This window comes from Enoplosus armatus, chromosome 5 (genome assembly GCF_043641665.1).
Source record: "Enoplosus armatus isolate fEnoArm2 chromosome 5, fEnoArm2.hap1, whole genome shotgun sequence".
NCBI lineage: Eukaryota > Metazoa > Chordata > Actinopteri > Centrarchiformes > Enoplosidae > Enoplosus > Enoplosus armatus.
Genome location: NC_092184.1, coordinates 20,204,022 through 20,224,501, shown reverse-complemented (window position 1 = coordinate 20,224,501; position 20,480 = coordinate 20,204,022). Strand labels below are relative to the sequence as shown.

The following is a 20,480-nucleotide window of genomic DNA, read 5'->3' as shown; positions in this document are numbered from 1 at the left end:
ACTTATATAATGTTTTTTTGGTCTAAAGAGACATTTGTTCCTGATTTCTATTTCTTAGATCAGTTTACAATTAATTTTCAAAAGGTTGATAAAAAGTTACAGTGCTGTGTATGAAAACCATTATCACTTAAATGTGTTTAATGGGGTGCACAGTGTGGAAAAAACATCACTTTGTGAGTAGATAGAGTTTTGAGCTGCAGCACAAGTCAGTCATCAGCTGACTAACCCTTTAAAAGACTCTGATTTAGACTTTAAATTAAGTTTCAGCAAATCTTTCTTTCTTTTCAGTCTATTATAATGTTCGGCATACCGGATCATTTTCTACTTGGCTACATTTATTCTTCAGTCGTTTGAAAGAGAGAAATAAAGTCACCATATTTAACTCACATATTTATAATTTGCATATACACTCGTTGAATGTGTGTGGCTGAGGAATTAATAGCATTATTAATTTAAGATTCTGGGGAGTTTTAAAGAAACGTTTTCTTACCAATGCTGACTCTTTGTGTTGGGTTCATTTTCTGTGTGCTAATGTTCAGAGAGAATCCGATCAGGCAGGTGAATTAGTATTCAACGCACACCGTCATTATTCAGGATGTGATGAGATGTGAACAGGAAAAATTCAAAGGAAAGTGAAAAGGAAAGAAGTGACTTTGTCCTGCCAGTGTAAATATCTTCCACTCAACATCTTTCTCTCTATGACCTGAGTTTTCTCTCTCATCCTCTCTCATCTTGTTCTCCTCCCTCCGCCTTTATCTAAACTCTTCCTTACTTTAATGTCGGGACGGGAAGACGAAAAACAAATACTGAGACATCTGAGAGATAACAGAAATTGAAACCAGAGAAATAAATGCCTTCCTTCTTTTCTGTCACACTTGATATCGCTGTTCTGTTTCAGTCTTGTGCTCACCTTTCCTCCCCTCTCCCCTGACGCTTCCTCCCCCTTGTTTTTGCTTTCTTTGTCCCTGTGGGCATTGTTCTCCCAGGGCCCAGCTGCTGGTACGAGCAGCTTATTATTTGGTTAAAAGAGGTTGGATAGAGGTTAGCTCTGTGCTAAGATCAAGAGGGCTATCATGCAAACACACACACACACACACACACACACACACACACACACACACACACACACACACACACACACAAATACAATAGAAAAGCCTGTTAATTTACTATACACCAGCCTTATAATAACACAGTAATATATGATAAGCTCTGCTCCATCTTTTTCCTGGCAGCATCACTGGCGTGCTCACTCTGAATTTGACTGTATTCTTGTTAAAATTCAATCTCTTGTTTATTAGAGAGTCAGTTCAGTATCAGTTATTTCCAAACCACTAACAATAAAAAAAAAAGCTTTTCACATTCCAGCAAAACATAATTTAGTCCATTTAATCAGATCAGCTTACATGCATCTGAAAATGTCACATACTGCGTAACAACCTTCTCTGTGTACAATGTGAAAACCTCTCAACAGTTAATTGAAACCGAATTGATTTATAAAAAATGATTTATCCTGGGAGAGAAGCATGGATGGTGGATTCATTGATAAGTGAAGTGATTAGTGAAGTCATCCTGACCTCTCAGCATCGGCAGTCTGCTGCTGCAGATAATTCACTATCTGAAAACAGTTAACAGGCTGACTGCAGGGAGGTCTGCAGTGTGCTGTCAACGCACACACTGGTTCCAGCGATGCTAATTGGTTGGGAAAAATGAAAAAAGTGTTTGTGTGTGTTTGCATGTGCAAACCCATTTTAATTGGCTGACAAAACGGAAAAAAAGTCGATGCAGAAGTTCATGATCAGCATTATCTGAACCATCAGCACTTCTGTGTGAACCCATAACTTTCTCCCTCACACCACGCACATGCCACACGCTATCCAGGTCCATATTTTCTCCTGAATGCTTGCTGCACTGATGCGGCGTTATTGATTGATGAATTCTTAGAATGGCTCTCCCAGAAAATCCTGTAGTCCTGTAGTGTAGAAAAGACAGCAAGACGATTGACCTCTGCGTGTTGACACTGTGGTACAGAGTGGACCAACATGTACATCAGTCTCTTCCCCTTTACTTCTGCAGCATTTGTTTTCCTCTCATTGGTTTTCTACTTAAACTCCTCAGCTGTGTGGTTCAGGTCCGAATGCCATTATGGGGATCAGACAACCTTGGCCATGTGCCACCTCTTTGCTTTTGTCCACTCTTTTTACCCTCAGTAAAGTAAAGTGGTTTGTAATGTTCACTTTCATAGATACTTCCTCTTCTCTGCAGCTGAAGTAGAAAGTCATCTCCAAACATCATTGCATCAAATTTATAGTTACACTCTGTATTGCTGTATGCAGACATTTGATTTTATTAGTCCAGCTGTAGTGATTTTGGTTGATCATTTTGAGTAAAATTCCGCAGCATGTGGACATAATGGTATGTACAACTGTAAAATATGATGCAATTAAATACAAAAGCTTATTATTTTCAGTTTCTGATGACACTGTGTCAGAAAGAAATTGATGACACTTTGAGACGTGTGACGCTGCAGATTGTAATGCTGTTTCCAATAGCACTCTTTCTGCTTTTTTGTCAACCTGGCACAAAAAAAGAAACATGTTATATTTGTGCTGTGTTGTTGTGCTTTGTCAAGTGTTTATATTGTTTTGTCCACCCCCAGTATGCGGCAGCTACAAGAGTAGACAGAAACAGATCTAGATATAACAGTACAGACAAAGGTGATTCAAGTAGAATTGCTCAGAAGAAATCAATAGAACTTGAAGAGGCAGTACAGGAGACATGGGCGTGCAACAGAACTGGAAATAGGTGCAAAGGATGGTGTGTGTGTGTGTGTGTGTGTGTGTGTGTGACAGTCGGAGAGTTTCTTTGTGTTTGTGTGTATATATAAAACAGGATCTTCAAGCTTTAACTGAAACACTGGCAAAACCAAACACGCACACAGAGCAGTGAAAAACAACAAACTTTCACTTCTCTGTTACAAAACTTCATAGGACTTTTTTCCCCCAAAAGAGATTTAAATTGGTTCCTTAACAACAAAACTAATTCTAAAAAACTTTTATTTAATGATACTGTGGCGTTCTGGTGGTCTAGTGTTTAGGACACATAGGCTACGCCCTTGGTTTGATTTGGTTTCATGTGTCCTGTCTGATTTTAAACTGCCTGCAATCAAATAGAGGCAAGACTGCCAAGAACATTATTATGTATCATTCATTCATTATTACATATCATTCATTCATAATGTATTTTTAGCTCCTTAGATATTTAAACGTGTTTTTCAGTAGATGATGATATGGAAAGTTAAACAATATAACTTGCCTTTCTGTCTTATCTGGATATACCTAATACTTCTCAAGCATAACCAGCTCAGAGATGTACTGTGCCCTTTTTATTGGCGCTGGAAATTAATCCAACAAAAAATTATGACTCAGCCTTTCTATCTGTAGGCAGACACGCTGAAAAAGAGAGTTAGGAGGTCAGTTAAACTGAGACACCGGGGAGAAACGTTTCATCTAAATGTGTGCCATCTATCACGCTGCCAGGCGCCAGAACTGGATTCAAGACTGGAGAATCAGGTTAAAAGGACTCACGCAAAGCTGGAAAAATCAATGACACCTCTTGCCAAATCTACAACTCTAACTCATTATTTTTTCACCCCTTAGTCTCCTCATTTTCTCTCTCCTTTTCTTCTTCTCTCCTAATTTTCTGCCTTGTTCAGTCGGGCTCATGTCAGTTTTGTCTTGTCTCTTTAGACCTCTCCGTTGAAGTGCTTGATGTGTGGATACAGGGCAGGAATATCACCATAAAAGGGAAAATAGAAAACACGTAGCTGAGAAAAAGAGATTGAGGACAGTGAAGTGATTTTAAATTAGAATCCAGTCAAACAAGGACCTCCTGATGTATCTTTGTAGCATTTATATAAATGTTACAGACTCACCAGTTACTTAGTGTGAGCTTGCGAACACCTTTCAGCTTTGGGAAAAAGCACTGCAAGGTTACTCTTGTTGTAAAGCAACATCAAGTGCCACTTATGACACTTTCCACCAATTGCCATTAAAAAACAGAGCTGTTTATCGCTCGCAGGGCCTTAATTTCCATCAGACAGAAAACTCAGTTGAACCTATGAGAGCAGTGGCCTTGATGTTAGAGCTCTGCAGGGTGTTCATCCCATGCTGAGCCTCCAGCTCACAAACAAAGCTCAGAGCCACGACTGGACATCGTTACTGTAGCTGTGATTACACACTGGAGGCAGCTTAAAGGTGCACCCTCATACACGGACACTAACACACACACACACACACACACACACACACACACACACACACACACACACACACACACACACAGACAAACTATGCATACATGTGTGGATGAGAAATAAAACACCAACATCATGAACATACTGTATAATAGGGGAAACTTGTAATTACTGTACTGTAGATGCAGTTGAGGCTTAGTGAGGTTGCCATGGTTACTGGTATTAACAATGTCCAAAAGCAACTTTTCCCACCAGTGATTATTTCACCCACCAGCCCTGTGCTAAAAAAACTTTGATTGTGATTCTGCTGATGGTGCATGTTGAGAAGCTAAAATAATAACATTATGCACCAACAGATCCAGTTTATCCTCAGGGTGTCATCTGTGAGTTAAACCTCAGTGGAGCTGATGGTACTGTAATGTATGGAGTAATGAGCTCTGTTGTATCACAAGATCCTGTCCGTTGAAATGAGCGGATGCTTAAGTGCCGTTTCATCGCCGCCCGTCTCTGAGTTACATCAGCTGTTTTCTGACTGTCGAGCAGTGGAGGTCAACAGAGTCAGAGGAAGAACTGTCTGTTTTGTTTGGTGTGAAATTGCGATCACTTGGGCACAGGGTGAGGGAGAGACAGAGAGAAGTCAACACAGATGTAGTAACTTCTTCCAACCACCATAAGCCGCTGAGAGGCTGAGACAGGGAGCCATCTACACCTGTATGACGCGCAGTTTAAATGATCCAGGTCCACTTCAGGCTGTGCATTTAAAGATTTATTCTTCATTTCAAAGTAAAATAACACGAACAAAATCCAGTTTATGCAGTTGATATGTGGCAAAATTAACGTGGACACCGTGATATATGCGCGCGATTGCGGTCAACAGAAAATGTGGGAACCCTACTCACCTGCTCTCAGACGCCACCATGCAGGTGAACAGGTGAATAAACAGACAAACATTATTGCCGGTCCAACCCCCGTGACGTCATGCCATACGTAATAGGTGGGATGGCAATAAACAAATAATATAAATACATACATGGCTCCTACAACAGACATAAAACAAAGAGCAGACTTGTGGCCTGAAGGGCATTCATAAATATCACAAAAAAAGAGAATACTGAATTAGCTGGAGGGGTTGCATTACTCTCCTAATCTCTATTCTAAATGAATTATCATAGCAGGAAGGCTAAAAGGCCATGGCTTCTTCTAATTGTTGAGTACTAAAGAAGATATCAGCCGATATCAGTATTGTTTTTTATGTCTTTAAGAAAATAACAAGAAATTGCAGTACAGAAATAAATGAAAGCTACTGTATGTTTGAAGTACTTCAACAACAGTGTTGCAGTTACATTGTTTGTCCACCAGAGAGCACTGACAAGTTTATTTTTCAAGTTTAAAAAACACTGCTTAGTACATAACTCGGTCACTAATCAAGCAATAGGGCTTTGCAATGTGTTTAAAATCCTCACAATGTAAAAAATAGATTTTTCCTGATATCAATATATGTAAAAATATGGCAAATACATGCAAAATCACAAATACAAAAACATCAAATTGATGTGTAAAGCAATAAACTGTGTTCCACCAATCAGTAAGTTTGACTTCAGACACTTCAGAATGATAACCATATTTATATATATATATATATATAGCCGCAGTTGACTTGGTTACAATTGCTATATTGGCTATAATACCAATTTTTTTTAACTCTCTCATTTTAAGCAATATGAACAATTTTCATGGAAGTTCCTTTTACCTGAAATGACGAAAACAAAATATGGTGACAGTGTCCTTGGTCCTCCCCTTCCAAATATCAAACACACAGCAACACACACTGCCTCATATCTTGTCAGGCAGCCCAGATTTTCTTGCAACTCCCAGAACACACATAAGCACCAGACATTTTTGTGATATAAAAAGGTGTTCCTCCCTCTCTCTGTCTAGCGGAGCGGGACAGTTTTATACAGTTGAAACTGTTTTTTGACATAATCTGAACGGAAAGCGTTTTCTGCCACAGAGCTACATACATAATTCAGTGAGGGGATGTGCCGAGGATGTTGTGTCTCCTCTGATTGGGGTGGTTTAGCCTTTTGTCTGGCCTATCTACATTGTTTGCAGGGCAATCAGGAGCTTGCAGTCAGACGCACACACATGCACTATCATTATGCATACATACAGACAGATGGACATAAGCAAATAAGCACAGGGGACACAAGATCGTCCAAATGAGCATGACTGCCATAAGTGTAAACAGTCACCAGTGGAGACAGAAAGTGCCAACAGGCACTCACACCAGGTGATCCTTCAGTATTGAGCTGCAGCTCTAAACAGGACAAATTTTTCTCTTGGGAACTTGACAGCCTCCCTCGACTGGTGCCACAGCCTGGGTATTAGTCGTGTTTACTCCAGGATGTCAGACACACACCACACACACACACACACACACACACACACACACAAAGGCACTGACAGAAAGGACTGACATGTTTTCTAATGTTGAAATGTCTCTCTCTTCCCTCCAGGTACATGGGTGACATTTGGGGGGCAGATAACAGACGAGGTACGAAACGTTTTCTTAATGGACTCTACTTATTGATTGATTTTGTTGTACTTCATATAAGGTCGAATGTGTTGTATATAAACATGTGTACCTGATTATTATATATACTGTAATATTCTTAACACGTGTCCCATTTGACACGTAAGACAAAGTGCCTCTGTCACCTCTTAATTACCAGTTAATTACATGAAAGGAACTTAACATACACTTCATAAAAACTTTCTTATAAACATCTGGTCTCTGTAATGTAAAACTATCTGTGTAACATATGTGTTCAGGCTTGACAGCTTGACATGATGTTTTCCTTGATGTAAACTCACTGATACAGTTTTGACAGACACTCCCAAGGGAAAATATCATGTTTAAACAGTGATGAACAAGTGATTCTTGGAAGTGGCACTAATAGCATTACATTGTGTCGACAGCTGCATTTTTCAGTTGTCTGCCTCACGTGCATCTGACAGAACAGACTCAAACTGTCTATAATGGCTTGTGTGCGTAAACACAACCTAAAGAGTACTTTTACACTTCAAGTCTGTTTTCTTTCATTTTACGTGCGTAACTACAGTGATTGAGTGTTCTGAGTGCCGCCAAAGCACACATGACCTACGCTCAATCCTGTGCCTGAATGCATCCTGTGTAGGCACACAGACGGAGAACAGAAGCTGCTGCTGCTCCGCTAACGTGTTGCTCACGCTACGCCTCTTGTTTCGACTCAGTGTTAATTTGTGTGACTAAAGCACGTCTCATGTGACATGCTTGGAGAACAGGAGCTATCTTTGGGCTCAGTGATAAAAGATTTTCTGTTTGTTACGCTTCTGTTAATGCTTGTTAATGTCCTCTTTTTTTATTATAAAACATCAAAACAATGCCACATGGAAAATAACTAAAAATAGAGCTTTTCCTGTTTAGGACACGACCGCTACAAGTGGGATTTGTCCCTGTTGCATTTCCTACAGCCGGTCAGGATAGAGGGACACATGAACCCCAGCACTGTCAGTGTGACTGAGGGACAGCTGTCAAACCATTTGTTTCTAACTGAGTGGTGTCACAGTTAACCTTCATCAGACTGTTGGCTGGCTGACAAAGTTCTATTACCTAGAGGCTCAATTTGCCCACAGCTTAGTTTTTTATTGCTTTTTTATTATTTTTTATTGCATTTTTAAACAACCTTCACAAAGACTTTGGGTGTGATGATTCAGATTATGTATCTGACTCAGATTTTATGCTACATAGGACATACTGAGGGTCAACACATGTGTACGTGTTCGTACTTAAATTGAAGTGAACTCTAACATGCTCTGATGTGGCTGCTGGGGTCTTGGCCTTGGTCATCTCACACACACACACACACACACACACACACACACACACACACACACACACACACACACAGTTACACACACATATGCGCACACTTAGAGTGACACTCAAGGAGAAGAGAACAGAGCTCACCCCAGGGGACACGGAAACGGTAAGCTTATGTAACAGTATTATTTTTCTTACCTTAAGGCTTAGTGCCATCAACTCACATGGTACGCTCAAAGCTTAGCACCCCTTTTCTCTCCATTATTCCGAATGTCCCCAGTTCAATGTCACTGGTATCACTCAGAGACACTAAAGTCCACCAGGCTTTGGCTGGGAACAGCTGAGATCCATACAGGAAATGCTGGTTGGCTTACTTGTTTTAAATATTACATTGACTGAAGATAATGTTTAAGCTGTCAGTAAAAACTGGATTATTGCCGTTGAAAATAATCGAAAACAGAAGTCAGTGCTGCACACAGAGGGTCTCGGTGGACCGAGCGATTCCACAACAGCTACAGTACTACCATCACAATGCTGTTGGGTTAAAAAGTCCTCTGCTGTCCTGAATGCCCCCCGTTCAATGTCATTGTTATCAAAAGCACTCTAAATATACTACATGTCCTCATTAAGAAATGCACAACAACTCTGGCACACAAACACAGTTACCAACAGTGACATTCATGCAAACACTGAACTCAAAAGTGTCATGTTTTCCCTTAGTTATTTCGTATTATTTTTAATAAGGCATAGTTTATGAAAAGCGTATTAATTGTAACCAATGGATTTATTAATATTAGCCAGTAAGACCCTTCAAATTGACAGCTGGACTACTTCTACAAAAGGGCTGCAGAGCATCTGGACTGAACGAAACAACTTATTACAGGAATATTTAGACATTTTGGGAAATATTCTTATTCTCTTCTAGCCGAAGGTGTCTCTGTGTTAAGTATGGTGCTTGAACAGAGAGGTGATTAGCTTAGCTTAGCATAAAGACTGGAAACGGGGAAACAGCTAGCCTGACTCTCCTAAAGTTCAGAAATACTCCTACAAGCTCCTCAAAAGCTCATTAATTAACATGTCATCTGTACATGCACATAAACTTTTTGGAGTCTTTATGTCACCGTGAGGTTGCCAGACAATGAGAGGAGACTCCAGGAAGTTCCGAACTTGTTGTTTTTAGATTTCAGATTCTGTACAGATTAGACACATATACAATGTCTTAATTAGTGGGTTTTAGAGGAGCCAGGTTTGCTGTTTCCCCCTAATTCTAGTGTTGATGCTAGGCTAAGCTTGATATCATCATCACTATCTCGCTTAATAATAAGCTTTCTGGTCTGCAGTCATAAATGCTAGTAATCTGTGCCTTTTATAACAAGATTAGTAACAGCGCATAAACCCTTGATAAAGTGTGTCTTATCAAATTGCTAGCTGGTGTGTTTCACTGCAGTCTGAGCAGCAACACATTCCCAGACAGAAAGCTCAAAAGAGTGATGGTGGGATGCAAGTTAACATTGCTTACTCATTCAAAAAGGCCAAAAGTGGATCCATAAAACCTAAAGTGAATTTTGAAGAAAGTGTCTGTTGTTGATGTTAACTTTGATATGGGGAGTGTGGAGTGGAGGATGCAGTGCAGTCATAAAATCATCTCAAGGCTGTGTGGGTAGTATGTGGGAGGCCACCTCGGCCTTGATTCTGGGGTTGTGAGAGAGAAAATGTTTTTTCTCGTTACGTCTGTTCTATGTATGGAAATCAAATTCTCCGGCACCCTTTGTGCCCCAGAAGGAAAAGAAACAAAGAAAGAAGCCTGAAGCGTAGCCACCCATGTATTTCTGCAACTTTACAATGACTCAGTGTTTTTCTGAAGGTGAGGGTAGAAGTGCAAGTGTACATGTTAGTGTGTTACGGACAGATTGTTTCTGCAGTTTGTTCTCCCCCTACAAAAATCACCACAACATTTGAAGGCCATTAGTCACATTCAGTTAATCCAAAATGGCTAGAAATCTATGTAAGCAGCGATGCTTCATCATCAAAACAAACTTTCTGACCTTGTGAATGTCACTATAAGCACTCCATGACAGTGACTGACCTTTTAGTATCTTATGAGACTCATTGTGAATGAGCAATCACCAAAGGCCAAACCGTCACCCTTTAAAAGGGGACTCGATCACGCTCGTCTTGGCTCTCTGTCTGTGACTATCTGCTCGACTGCGTCTCTTCATCTGTCTTCGTAAAGCTGTCTTACTCACCTTACCGTAAAAGGTTTACATACTGTTACCTGAAATTCTCTCTACTTTTCAATTAACTCAACCATCCACCACTTTTTCCATCCCTGTCCAACTTTTTCTTTGTCCTCTATTTTCCTACTTCTACAAAAAATCTCTTAGCCCGCCCTTATTTCACTTTATTAAAAATCACCCTCCGGTGCCCCCAACAGTTGTGTCACAGGTGGTTTCCTCTCTGCACTCAGCAGAGACCAGTTACAGAAGAACATGCTGCTCATTTTCTCTGTCATCCCTCTTTTCCAAGTCTTTCTCTCCTCAACTACTTTCTGCAACCTCTCTATTATCCAGCTCTATCTTTTCATTCTGCTCTGTTTGCATTAGTGGTAGTTCGGGGCTCAGAGACTGAATGAGCCATTTCTGTCCTTTATTTTCCTCCCTCACTGTCCATTCAACCCTCTCTGAAAGCAGTGGATTTGCATCTGATAATGATGCAATTCTTAAATATAGTAGGAGATAGTGCCGGTTATACTAATAGTACCGAGATAGTACTGGTTATACTAAGCTGGAAAACATTAAAATATCATTAGTTTCCTTTTAAAGGCAACATACTGTTTGTTGTGATTCACCGATCGGATATGCTGGATCATTACAGTACCAGTACTGACCTTGTTAAGTGAATTGGGCAGCGGCCATGACATGACCGATCCATATAGTCAATGTCATAATAAAATTCAGTGTTTCCACTGTCATTTACATTCATTTAGTCATGGTGGGCTGCCAAAATGATTTCAAACCTTTCCATGCAGTGTGGATTACAGATTTTAAATGTATAAAAAGAGCACTGGTGTAAGATAGTAGCTGATATCGGCAGATTCCTTGAGTTAAGGTATCAGAATTGTTATCAGGAGAGAAAAAGTTGGATCGGTGGACTCCTCATTGCAAGAACAAATAAGTGATCTTTCTACCACTTCAGCAGTAAACAGACTATGGCTCAGAGGATGATTCTTGATTCCAGATTTTGAGTTGTGTTTCCTGCCACTTGGAAGCTATGCCAAAACAACAAAACAACAACAACAAACAAATTTTGTCCTGATCAGAGCTCTGAAACTCTCTTGCAGGCCAGACTCACGCTACCTCCTCCAGCTGGTTCTGAATGCAGCTTTTAGGCTCCTCAAGGCTCCAGCAGGTCCTCACCCGAAACAACAACATTTGATTGTCAGTACAAAATAACACGCCTTTATTCAAGTGTTTTAAGGTTAGGGAAAGATCACAGTCAGAGTTGAAAGAAACCAAAGTGAACAGTTGGAAAGAGACAGGACGAGCAACCTCCTCCCTAAGACTGCATTATAAAAACAACATGCTACTTCCTTCTCCTGCTGCTAAATATAAAGATAGGTTGTTTTAAATCATTTTAACAACCATTGCTATCATTTTCTAGTGGGAATACAAGCATGTCTTGACTGGCTCCCTCCCTTAAAATTGTGTCAGCTTTGGGTCTGGAGCCCCACGGTAGCAGTCTTCTGGCTGCAATAAAGTTTCTAAATCACTTTTTTAATACCCATTTTTATTGACTTGTCCCGTCCCTTTATTCTTTTACTTGGTGTCTGTTCTTATTTTTTATTATCATTTATTCTGTCTATATTTTTTATTCTTTTATTACATCATTTTTCTCTGCCTTGGTTTTATTAAATTGATCTAAGTATGTAATTTTATTGTCTTGCTTTATTCCTTGAAGTGTTCATTGTGCGTCTTTAAAGACACTAACTAAATACAGTTTATTATTATTGTATTATTAACACACATAGGCTTGGGCTGCTGCCCAGTTTGTGCTGGTTGCAGAGAGAAGGTTGAGACAGATTCTCAGAGGAGAGATTATCTAATTCTTCTAGAAACAACACCTCCGCTGTCTGCCACCACTGAAACAGCAACACACACACACACACACACCACTTGCAGGCTTATACACAAAGGCAGACGAACAGATTTCATGCACACATGTAAACACAAACACACTTGCACCACGTGCACAAACACACCCCTCTGTCCCCACACACGGTCACAAACCAATTCATGCACACACATAACTCCACAGGGAAATGAGGATGCAAATTCACTTAAAGTCCCCATGTAATAAAACTCACCACGGGGAAATTGGATCTCAGTCTGATGATTTATGGTCGCCGTGTCTTCAAAAATATGGAGGAATATCTGCACATATGCCCCCCCCACACACACACACAAACACACTTATATAAAGCATGAGCATTTATTAAGTGAAGAGGAATGATTTGACACTATTGTCCATCATTGAGTCAAATGATTTTTTTTACACCGTGATCCCACTTGCTCAATAAAGTCTGTACTTCAACAGACTTACAGTACAACCACACAAGCTCTGTTTGAGCATGTGAGTTCAGGCAGGCCACTTGAGTGCTGCTGCAGCATACTCACGCAGGACATACAGTACTGTGCCCGCTGCAGCATATACAGCAGTAGGGTTCTGTTTTTAAGCCTTTGAGCCCGGCTCACTCTTTGGTTCTGCCTTGCCTGCTGCACTGCTGTCGTGAGCCCCACCTACATCCCAGCATCCACCTGAGGGCTCTGAGGGTCGGGTTATTCTCCATCAGAACTAGTTTGTACGACCTGTTATCTATAAATCAAAAATGAATCGTGTTGCACTCAGTTGTCCATATGAGAAGTGACAGAAATAGTTAAGAGAGAAGTTCAAACCTTGACTTACTTTCTCACCTCCTCACAGCTGGACAGTCACAGCGAGAAGTGGGTATATATGTCTTATAGTCAGTTATGGAAAGTTTCACATGCAGTTTAGACAAAATATATTGGCACTTCTGCAATGGGGAGAGGTTATTATAGTCACTCCCCAATCCCTGTCGTACTGACTATTGTGTATCCTTGCGGGGAGTGACGAGGTCAGAGCCCAGATGCCAAATATCAACTCTGTACATATTCAGCATTCACATAATAATCCATCCCATGTGAGTTGGCAGACTGAAATAGTGCTATATACTAAATAGTACAGTAAAAGTCCAGTGAAAGGCATTGGTGTGTGAATTATTTTGTGTTTTACAGAAGGTTTTGGTAAAACCACAAAAGACAAGTGTGACAAGAGAAACAAACTGGATGCTCAACCTCTATATAACAGATCTTAGTCCCAGCTTAACTTTTAAACCATTCCACTCATTGTTTTTGATGAATGATACAGTGGTTGTATTCCTGTCCTCTGGTCTGGGTCTCTGTCTTCTGTCCCTTTACTTGCCTCTTGTGGCTATTTGAGAGTTTGCACCTGTGTGGCCTGTTCTGATTTAAGTCACTATCTTGATTGTCTTATACATAAGTGACTTACAGTTAAACAATACTGATCCTCTGAGGAAGGCCTCAGGCTGAAATGCATCAGCCATTGATAAAATATGAAGCTGCACTGCTTTGATGGTTTTGGTAAACCTCGGACACTGTCGCCGTGGAAACACATAAATATTTGTATTTATTTATAAAGATTCTGCACACTGACCTTTCTGTATCCTCTCTTTGTGTGTGTTTGTGTGTGTGTGTCCTGACTTCTTGCCAGGTTGCAGAGAAGCTAATGACTATTGCCTATGAGAGTGGAGTCAACCTGTTCGACACAGCTGAGGTCTACGCAGGCGGCAGGTGGGTGTCATATGAACCTCTCAGTTCATTTGCAGTTCAGTTGAGCTCACAACGACCTATTGATGTTTTAGTGTGATCAGGTGCAGACGTCTGGCCCCTCTGTGGCTCCAGGAACTGTGTAGCCGGAGGGTTTCATACATGCAGAGTCCAGTTTGTTCCACTCATTTAGTCAAGTGGTAAACAACCAGCAGGTCTGGAGTATCATGCAATTTGTGATTATTTATGACCTTAGCAAAGGTTTCCACATTAGACATGCTCTGAATTTGAGGCTGGATGGTTTAAATTCACTTGGACCAAAAGGAAATCACTGCTGTTTATGTGAAGCAGGGATTCTTGTTTTTAAGGAACCTGAGCCTGTGCCTCTGGATATTGTTTAATAAGTGTAAAAATATCAATATTCATGCAGAATCTTATGTTAATGTTAAGGAATATAGGGATGTTTTGTATTTGTGTGTCAGGCCAAAGTGCATTACAGCTTACAGCCATCGCTGTGAACTAATCAACAAAACCAGATACCATTTACACAGTCTGTGTCAGCTTTATCAGAGCAAGTGAGAAGATTATTGTCTCACCATTTAACAAGTTTAAATTTAGTCACAGCAGAGTGACTACATTTAAAACATTGGAGACATTTCTATTGTTAAGACCCCCCATGAGGACCACTAGAGGGATTTCCTTTAGCTGTATTATAATCTACCAGAACACATTAATACAAACAATAATAAAACACACATTTTGTCCATCACCATAAGATGGCACTTGTGATATTAAAAGACTTTTTGCATGCCTAACTGCCCACTCGTGAACAAACTGGAGTGCCGTCGTCCTCATACACAGGAGGTTGTTTAGTTTAGTGACAATGAATTGTGTTGTTGATATTGTGGAGGGAGTGTTTATGAATTCAAACTGCAATTTAATAACGACACCTCATTTATATTGCCTTGCAGGGCCGAGATCATTCTGGGAAACATAATCAAGAAGAAATGCTGGAGGTAATGGTGACATAAATGTGTATGACGGCTTCATCACTTTTGTGTTAGAGACAGAAATGATGGAGAATGTGTGTGCGTGTTACAGGAGGCAGCGAGTGAAAGAGCGTGTGATGTATGGAAGAAAGACAAAGGGGGAATGGGAGATATATTTTTCTTTTGGTGTGTTGCAGGTTAGTGTAAGAGACGGCCATGTTTGATGTTGATGTGATAAATATTGTTATAGTGCTGCTGAGATATGGACCATGATCTCTGCCTTGTCAGGGTTTTGTTTTCAGTTCTACATATCAGACTGCATTCCTGATGCTGATTGCCGTTATTTGTGTATTTCTACACACACACACACACACACACACACACACACACACAGTCAAACAGACACATTGCATCACAGTATAGCAGCTTGAAATAGTTACCGTATAAAAGTCTGACTGCAGGCATTTTCAGTCTCCACAAATTTCAAATATTCCCTTTATGGAGTTATTTAAACATGCTCAGCTTTTTATTATTCATAAACTCTGTAGGAAACTGGGAGGAGAGCGTTACAGTAACATCAAAGGAGTCTCTTTCTGTTACAATAACATCAGCCTCTCTATAATGTGTCAGAATGAAGCTGTGGAAACACTTAGCTAACTGTGTTGTCTAGTTGTTCCATTATTATCCAGCTTAAGCTTGGGACAAAGACCAGCTGAAACCTAGAAAGACTGGACAAAAGAGTTTTTAGTCTTTGACAGCATAAACCTTATGAATGAGTAAACACACTAGACAACACACTGAACGACTGGAGTTCTGGCTGTAGACGACCCCGCAAATCCCACAAGAACGCCAATTGTCTCGTCTTCTTCTTCTTCTTCCAAAACAAACATGGACAGCAATCAGCAGCCTGCCCTGTTTATATGCAGTGAAAAGGCCAAAAAAGGAGGAGAAAAGAGCAGAAGAGAAAGTTTTGGTGAGATCAGTTTCATTTCAGTTGCCAGTTGCAAATATGTTTTGAAAAAAAAAAAAAACTTCATGATTTTATCTGCTGACTGTCAACACCAGCTGACCCGGACTGGAGCAGACCCGGTCGACCTTGGTCTGATCAGTCGTCACACCCAAATCGTATTTATAATCATCTGAACGGTCGTAATGGGTGCCTTTAGTGTCATGTTCTGAGCTGACTACACACCAGTAGGCGGTTTGATGCTGGTGCAGTAAAGAGTATCGTCATGAGTTCACAGAGTGGAGATTTATAAGTGGAGGAAAGAACATGCAGTTCTGAGGGCAGTTGATCCACTTTTTGCTGCTAGTTCAGATTTTATGGGAAACTAATATGGCTAATGTAACACACAACTCATTGCTGCTTGTATTTTAACATTTTTAATTCAAAGTGTTCAGACATGAATTGATTCATCACACGTGACTCAAGTCTGCGGATGCTCCGTGTTGACACTTCCACATTCACTTAGCACTCGATGGAAAATAATGTGTTGAGTTTATCCTTTGATGCGATGACAACAGAAATCATATTTGCTAAGTTACCTTTTGTGATGCTGAAGAATATGTGGAGAGGTAGATGACAGGGTGTCACCCAGATCTCTTAAGCAACATGTGGGCGGCATATTGACACCTGCTGTCCAACAGTCCAACAGTTTAAAGATGTGGATAAACATGATGGGACCAGATGTGGTAGCAAAGAAAGTTGTGATGGAGCTGCAGAGCCCCTGTCCATCTAAATAAAAGAATACACTGACAAAGTACTCTACATTATGTATCACTCTGTATCTTTCTTCTCTCTCTCTCTCTCTCTCTCTCTCTCTCTGTCTTTCTCTGCACTTTCCCAGGCGATCCAGCTTGGTCATTACAACTAAACTCTACTGGGGAGGAAAGTAAGTAAGACACTCTCTAAAGTGTAATTCTCACGCCTGAGGGCAGATTGCGAATAGTTTGTTAGTTAAGCTTTATTTATTTAGGAAGCCTCATTAAGATCAAGATCTGTGTTTAGAGAAACCTGAGAACAAATGGCATATTTACAACAAGACAATTCAGTCACTCGCACGCACTAAGTTAAAACTTCAAAGTCCATCAGAGGAGGGGAGAGCGGCTAACTTCAGTTTGTTAAGTATTAGCCTAGTGTTTTCAGTCACCCAAAAAAACTGCAAAAACAAATTAGTTCTCAAATCAATCAAAAATCAGTCATGAGTATCCCCCCAAAAAAGAATTACACATAGGTTGTGCCCTTATATCTCTTTTTACATTAAGTGTGTTTTATCTGTAGCTCTATTTCAAAGACAATAATAGTTTAGCCTCCCAACACTGAAGTTATTTTGGGGGATTCTTTTTGGACAGTTTTTGTGGCCGTATTTCCCGGCAACAACCTGAGCACAATATCATGTCACATACAGTAACAACTAATGGAACAACCAAGTCCTGTGCGGAGTCTGGAGAGAGAGTGAGAGTGAGAGGGGATAAAGAAATCTGTTTTATAGCGCGCACACACACACACACACACACACACATACACACACGCGCACAGGCACTCCTTGGCGGAGTCTGTCCAACTGGGTCTGATGATAAGGATGAAGTTATTCTCTCCGCTCCTGAGCATTCCTTCATTTCTGTGAGGAGGATTCAGTCCTCCACCTCTCTGCTCCAGAGTTTGGATGCATAATGATGCTGTTGAAAGCGCACTGACCCATTTTAATAAAACAGCCTGATATGTGCGTCATGCCCACCTGACCCCTCCAGCCGGGGTCAAAAAGTGAACTTTTAGTCCGCTTGGAGAGATGACTTCATGTTTCAAAGTTATGTTAAATTTATATATTTAAAAGTGCCTGAAAGTTCAGACGATATTGATGTCTGTGATTAATGGCTGCATGTCATCCGTGAAACACAGCAACATACATACATCCATCCTCTCATACTGTATAGTCACTCATTTACATTGTTAGTTGCACAAAAACAAGAGCTAACTCTTTTTACAGCCTTGTCTGAAGGATGAAATGTACACAGATTTACAGTGCAGCTTATCATTGGTTTGTGTTTGTCCCATCAGAGCAGAGACAGAGAGGGGACTGTCGAGGAAACACATTATTGAAGGTAAGACAAACACACTGACACACACACAAATTTTACACTTTTAGTTTTTCACTTACAACAAACCTTAAATAAATGTTCTCTCCCCCGACACGGTGCTTTATTGTGTGAATCCAATCACCCTCCACTCTCTCAACCCTCACATCTCTGTGTCTCGCAGGTCTAAAAGGCTCTCTACAAAGGATGCAGTTGGAGTATGTAGATGTAGTTTTTGCTAACCGCCCTGACAGCAACACTCCCATGGAGGGTGAGTCAGCCAATCAGCATGTGTTTGTGATGTTGGGTGTTGTTTTTGATATAAACCTTTGAGTGAGTGAGCGGTGACATCTCAGCTTATTAATTCTACTAATCTTAGTGTGTGCATGTGATGCCTATATCACCAGTACTAAAACAAGAACATGTATAGAACGTCTGTAGAACATGTATAGATATAGATATTTATTTATAGATATTTCAGGATAACCATGTTCCTGTTAAACTGAACTAGATGTCTAAGTCCAGTTTTACTCTGGCAGAACTGTGTTTTTCAGCTAATGTGAGGCAGACAACTCGAGAAGTTTCTTACTGACATGCATATTAGTAGTGTTTTCATTCTTCATAGGTCATCATAAAGGAATTGTGTACAATTGTGTTTTACAGCTAAAGCCCATTAACTGTGGGTTTTTTCTCAATACCTCATTAATTAGTGCTCACACCAAATCAATAAGGCGTGTTAATTAAGTATTTGCTTTTTGCTCTTTGCTCAGAATAACCTGCTCTCCTGTAATGGGGCTTTTAAAATATATGTAATTAAGCTAAGACTTTCTAGATAACCTTAATTCATCGCAAAAAAAAAGGCCAAATGACTCAAAATAAAGTCTTTGTAGTTTATTAAACAACATTAAGGGATATTGCCACTCATTAATTAGGTCTCATGATATTGTGGAAGCTCTGTTTTTATAACTGTAGCAGTGTAGGATATATTTCACACACACAAGGCTTTTCTAGCTCTTTCCTCTATACAGATTTCTACTGTCCTGCAAACTCAGCTTACTTTTTTCTACCAGCTGCAATCACTGTTCATTTCCTTTTGAATTCCTTCAGCTGTGAGATCTATTGCTCTTCCTTCCTCGAAACTTGTTTTCCACCCCCTCTCGTCATATTGGCCGGAAATTGAGGCAAGTAGCATTTAGATGTGAGCTGCTGGAGCTGGATGGCAGGAGGGCAGGGAGAGGGAGGCGGGAGTTACAACAGATTGGAAAGAGACAACAAAGGGAAAACAAAAACTTGCCTTCTCAAGTCCTTTTAGGTCTTCTTGATGATATATTCTTCTGCAGATCCGTTCTTTAACTTCAACTTCTTCTTCTTTGTGATTCTGTTGCTAACCTTTTTCTTTTTTTTGTCAATGTTTTGTTCGACCTTCTTATCCTCATACTCTGTTGTCTTGCCAAGAACCAGTTATGCAGAGTGAAATATGAGGGTCCTGCCACAGTGAAGGATTGCAGTATAATTGGAGTGAGCGCAGGGCGATGATGAATAACCTTAATGACAGTCCTAATCTGAGTTTTTGTTGGCCCTGACTGCTGTTGCCTCGTGCAGTCAGCAGTGTTGGAGCTAATTGCATCATTAAAAATGCAGCAGCTTGAATGTGATCAGAGGGACTTTAGTATGTGAGCTTGTTATTTTGTCCTCGTAGTTGTTAGGGACGGGTGATGAGCTGTCAGCAGGTAAGAGAGACTGGAGGAGGCGGGAGGCCTCTGCAGAGAAAACTGGAACCAAATGAAGAAGTTTGTCTGTTCTCAAGGCCACCATTTATCTCAGATTTTGCTCTTTAATTTTCTTATTCTTTCTTATTTCCTGCTGTTTCTGACTCCCCATTGCGTCAGCAAACCCATTCATAAACACCTGCTTTCTCATTGTTTCTATTTTATTTTTCCTTTCTGTTTTTTTTCTCGGTTTCATCCATCGCTCTCTCTTTCTTTCTTTGGCCTTTACATCTTTTCCTGAGGCTTGGTTATTGTTAATTCAGAATATGTTCCCCACCTCCGGACAAGTCACATCAGGCTTTGTGCCTGATGTTCTTTATCCTCATCTGTCGTCTAAATAAAGCAAACAAACAAAAACATGTTCTCAGTCACTTTCTCTTTCAGTGCCAGCTCTGTTTTCTGATAGTATGAAGGACAAATTGATTGATTCATTTTGGACCACACGATAGTCTCTCCTATGTCCACTCATTAAGCCTTAATTAAGTCCATTAAAATTTAGATGTAATGCTTTACTGGCTTTAATTTATACCCTGAATCCTGGTTACAACTGCTTCAAGAAACAAGGGAAACGCACAGAGAAATATTTTTGTCTTACAACAAGGTTTTTGCTGCGTGTCTCAGGAACATAGCCTGCAGGACTCAACCGTTTTGTTGAATTCATTTTGA

The 20,480-nt window shown here is 40.3% G+C and overlaps 1 protein-coding gene across 4 annotated transcripts in view; it reads left to right on the top strand.

Annotated features, from left to right (window-relative positions):
• The window catches only part of kcnab1a (potassium voltage-gated channel subfamily A regulatory beta subunit 1a), a 92,394-nt gene that overhangs the window by 67,328 nt on the left and 4,586 nt on the right, over positions 1–20,480 (top strand). For 2 of the 4 annotated variants that reach the window (XM_070905313.1, XM_070905315.1), the window contains exons 3-8: positions 6,772–6,809; positions 13,926–14,005; positions 14,953–14,997; positions 16,818–16,862; positions 18,029–18,072; positions 18,230–18,316. In XM_070905313.1, coding sequence (XP_070761414.1) covers positions 6,772–6,809; positions 13,926–14,005; positions 14,953–14,997; positions 16,818–16,862; positions 18,029–18,072; positions 18,230–18,316 — 339 coding nt within the window. Of the gene's footprint in view, positions 1–6,771; positions 6,810–13,925; positions 14,006–14,952; positions 14,998–16,817; positions 16,863–18,028; positions 18,073–18,229; positions 18,353–20,480 lie in introns of all 4 variants that reach the window. The other 2 variants (XM_070905314.1, XM_070905316.1) reach the window with 2 other exon arrangements.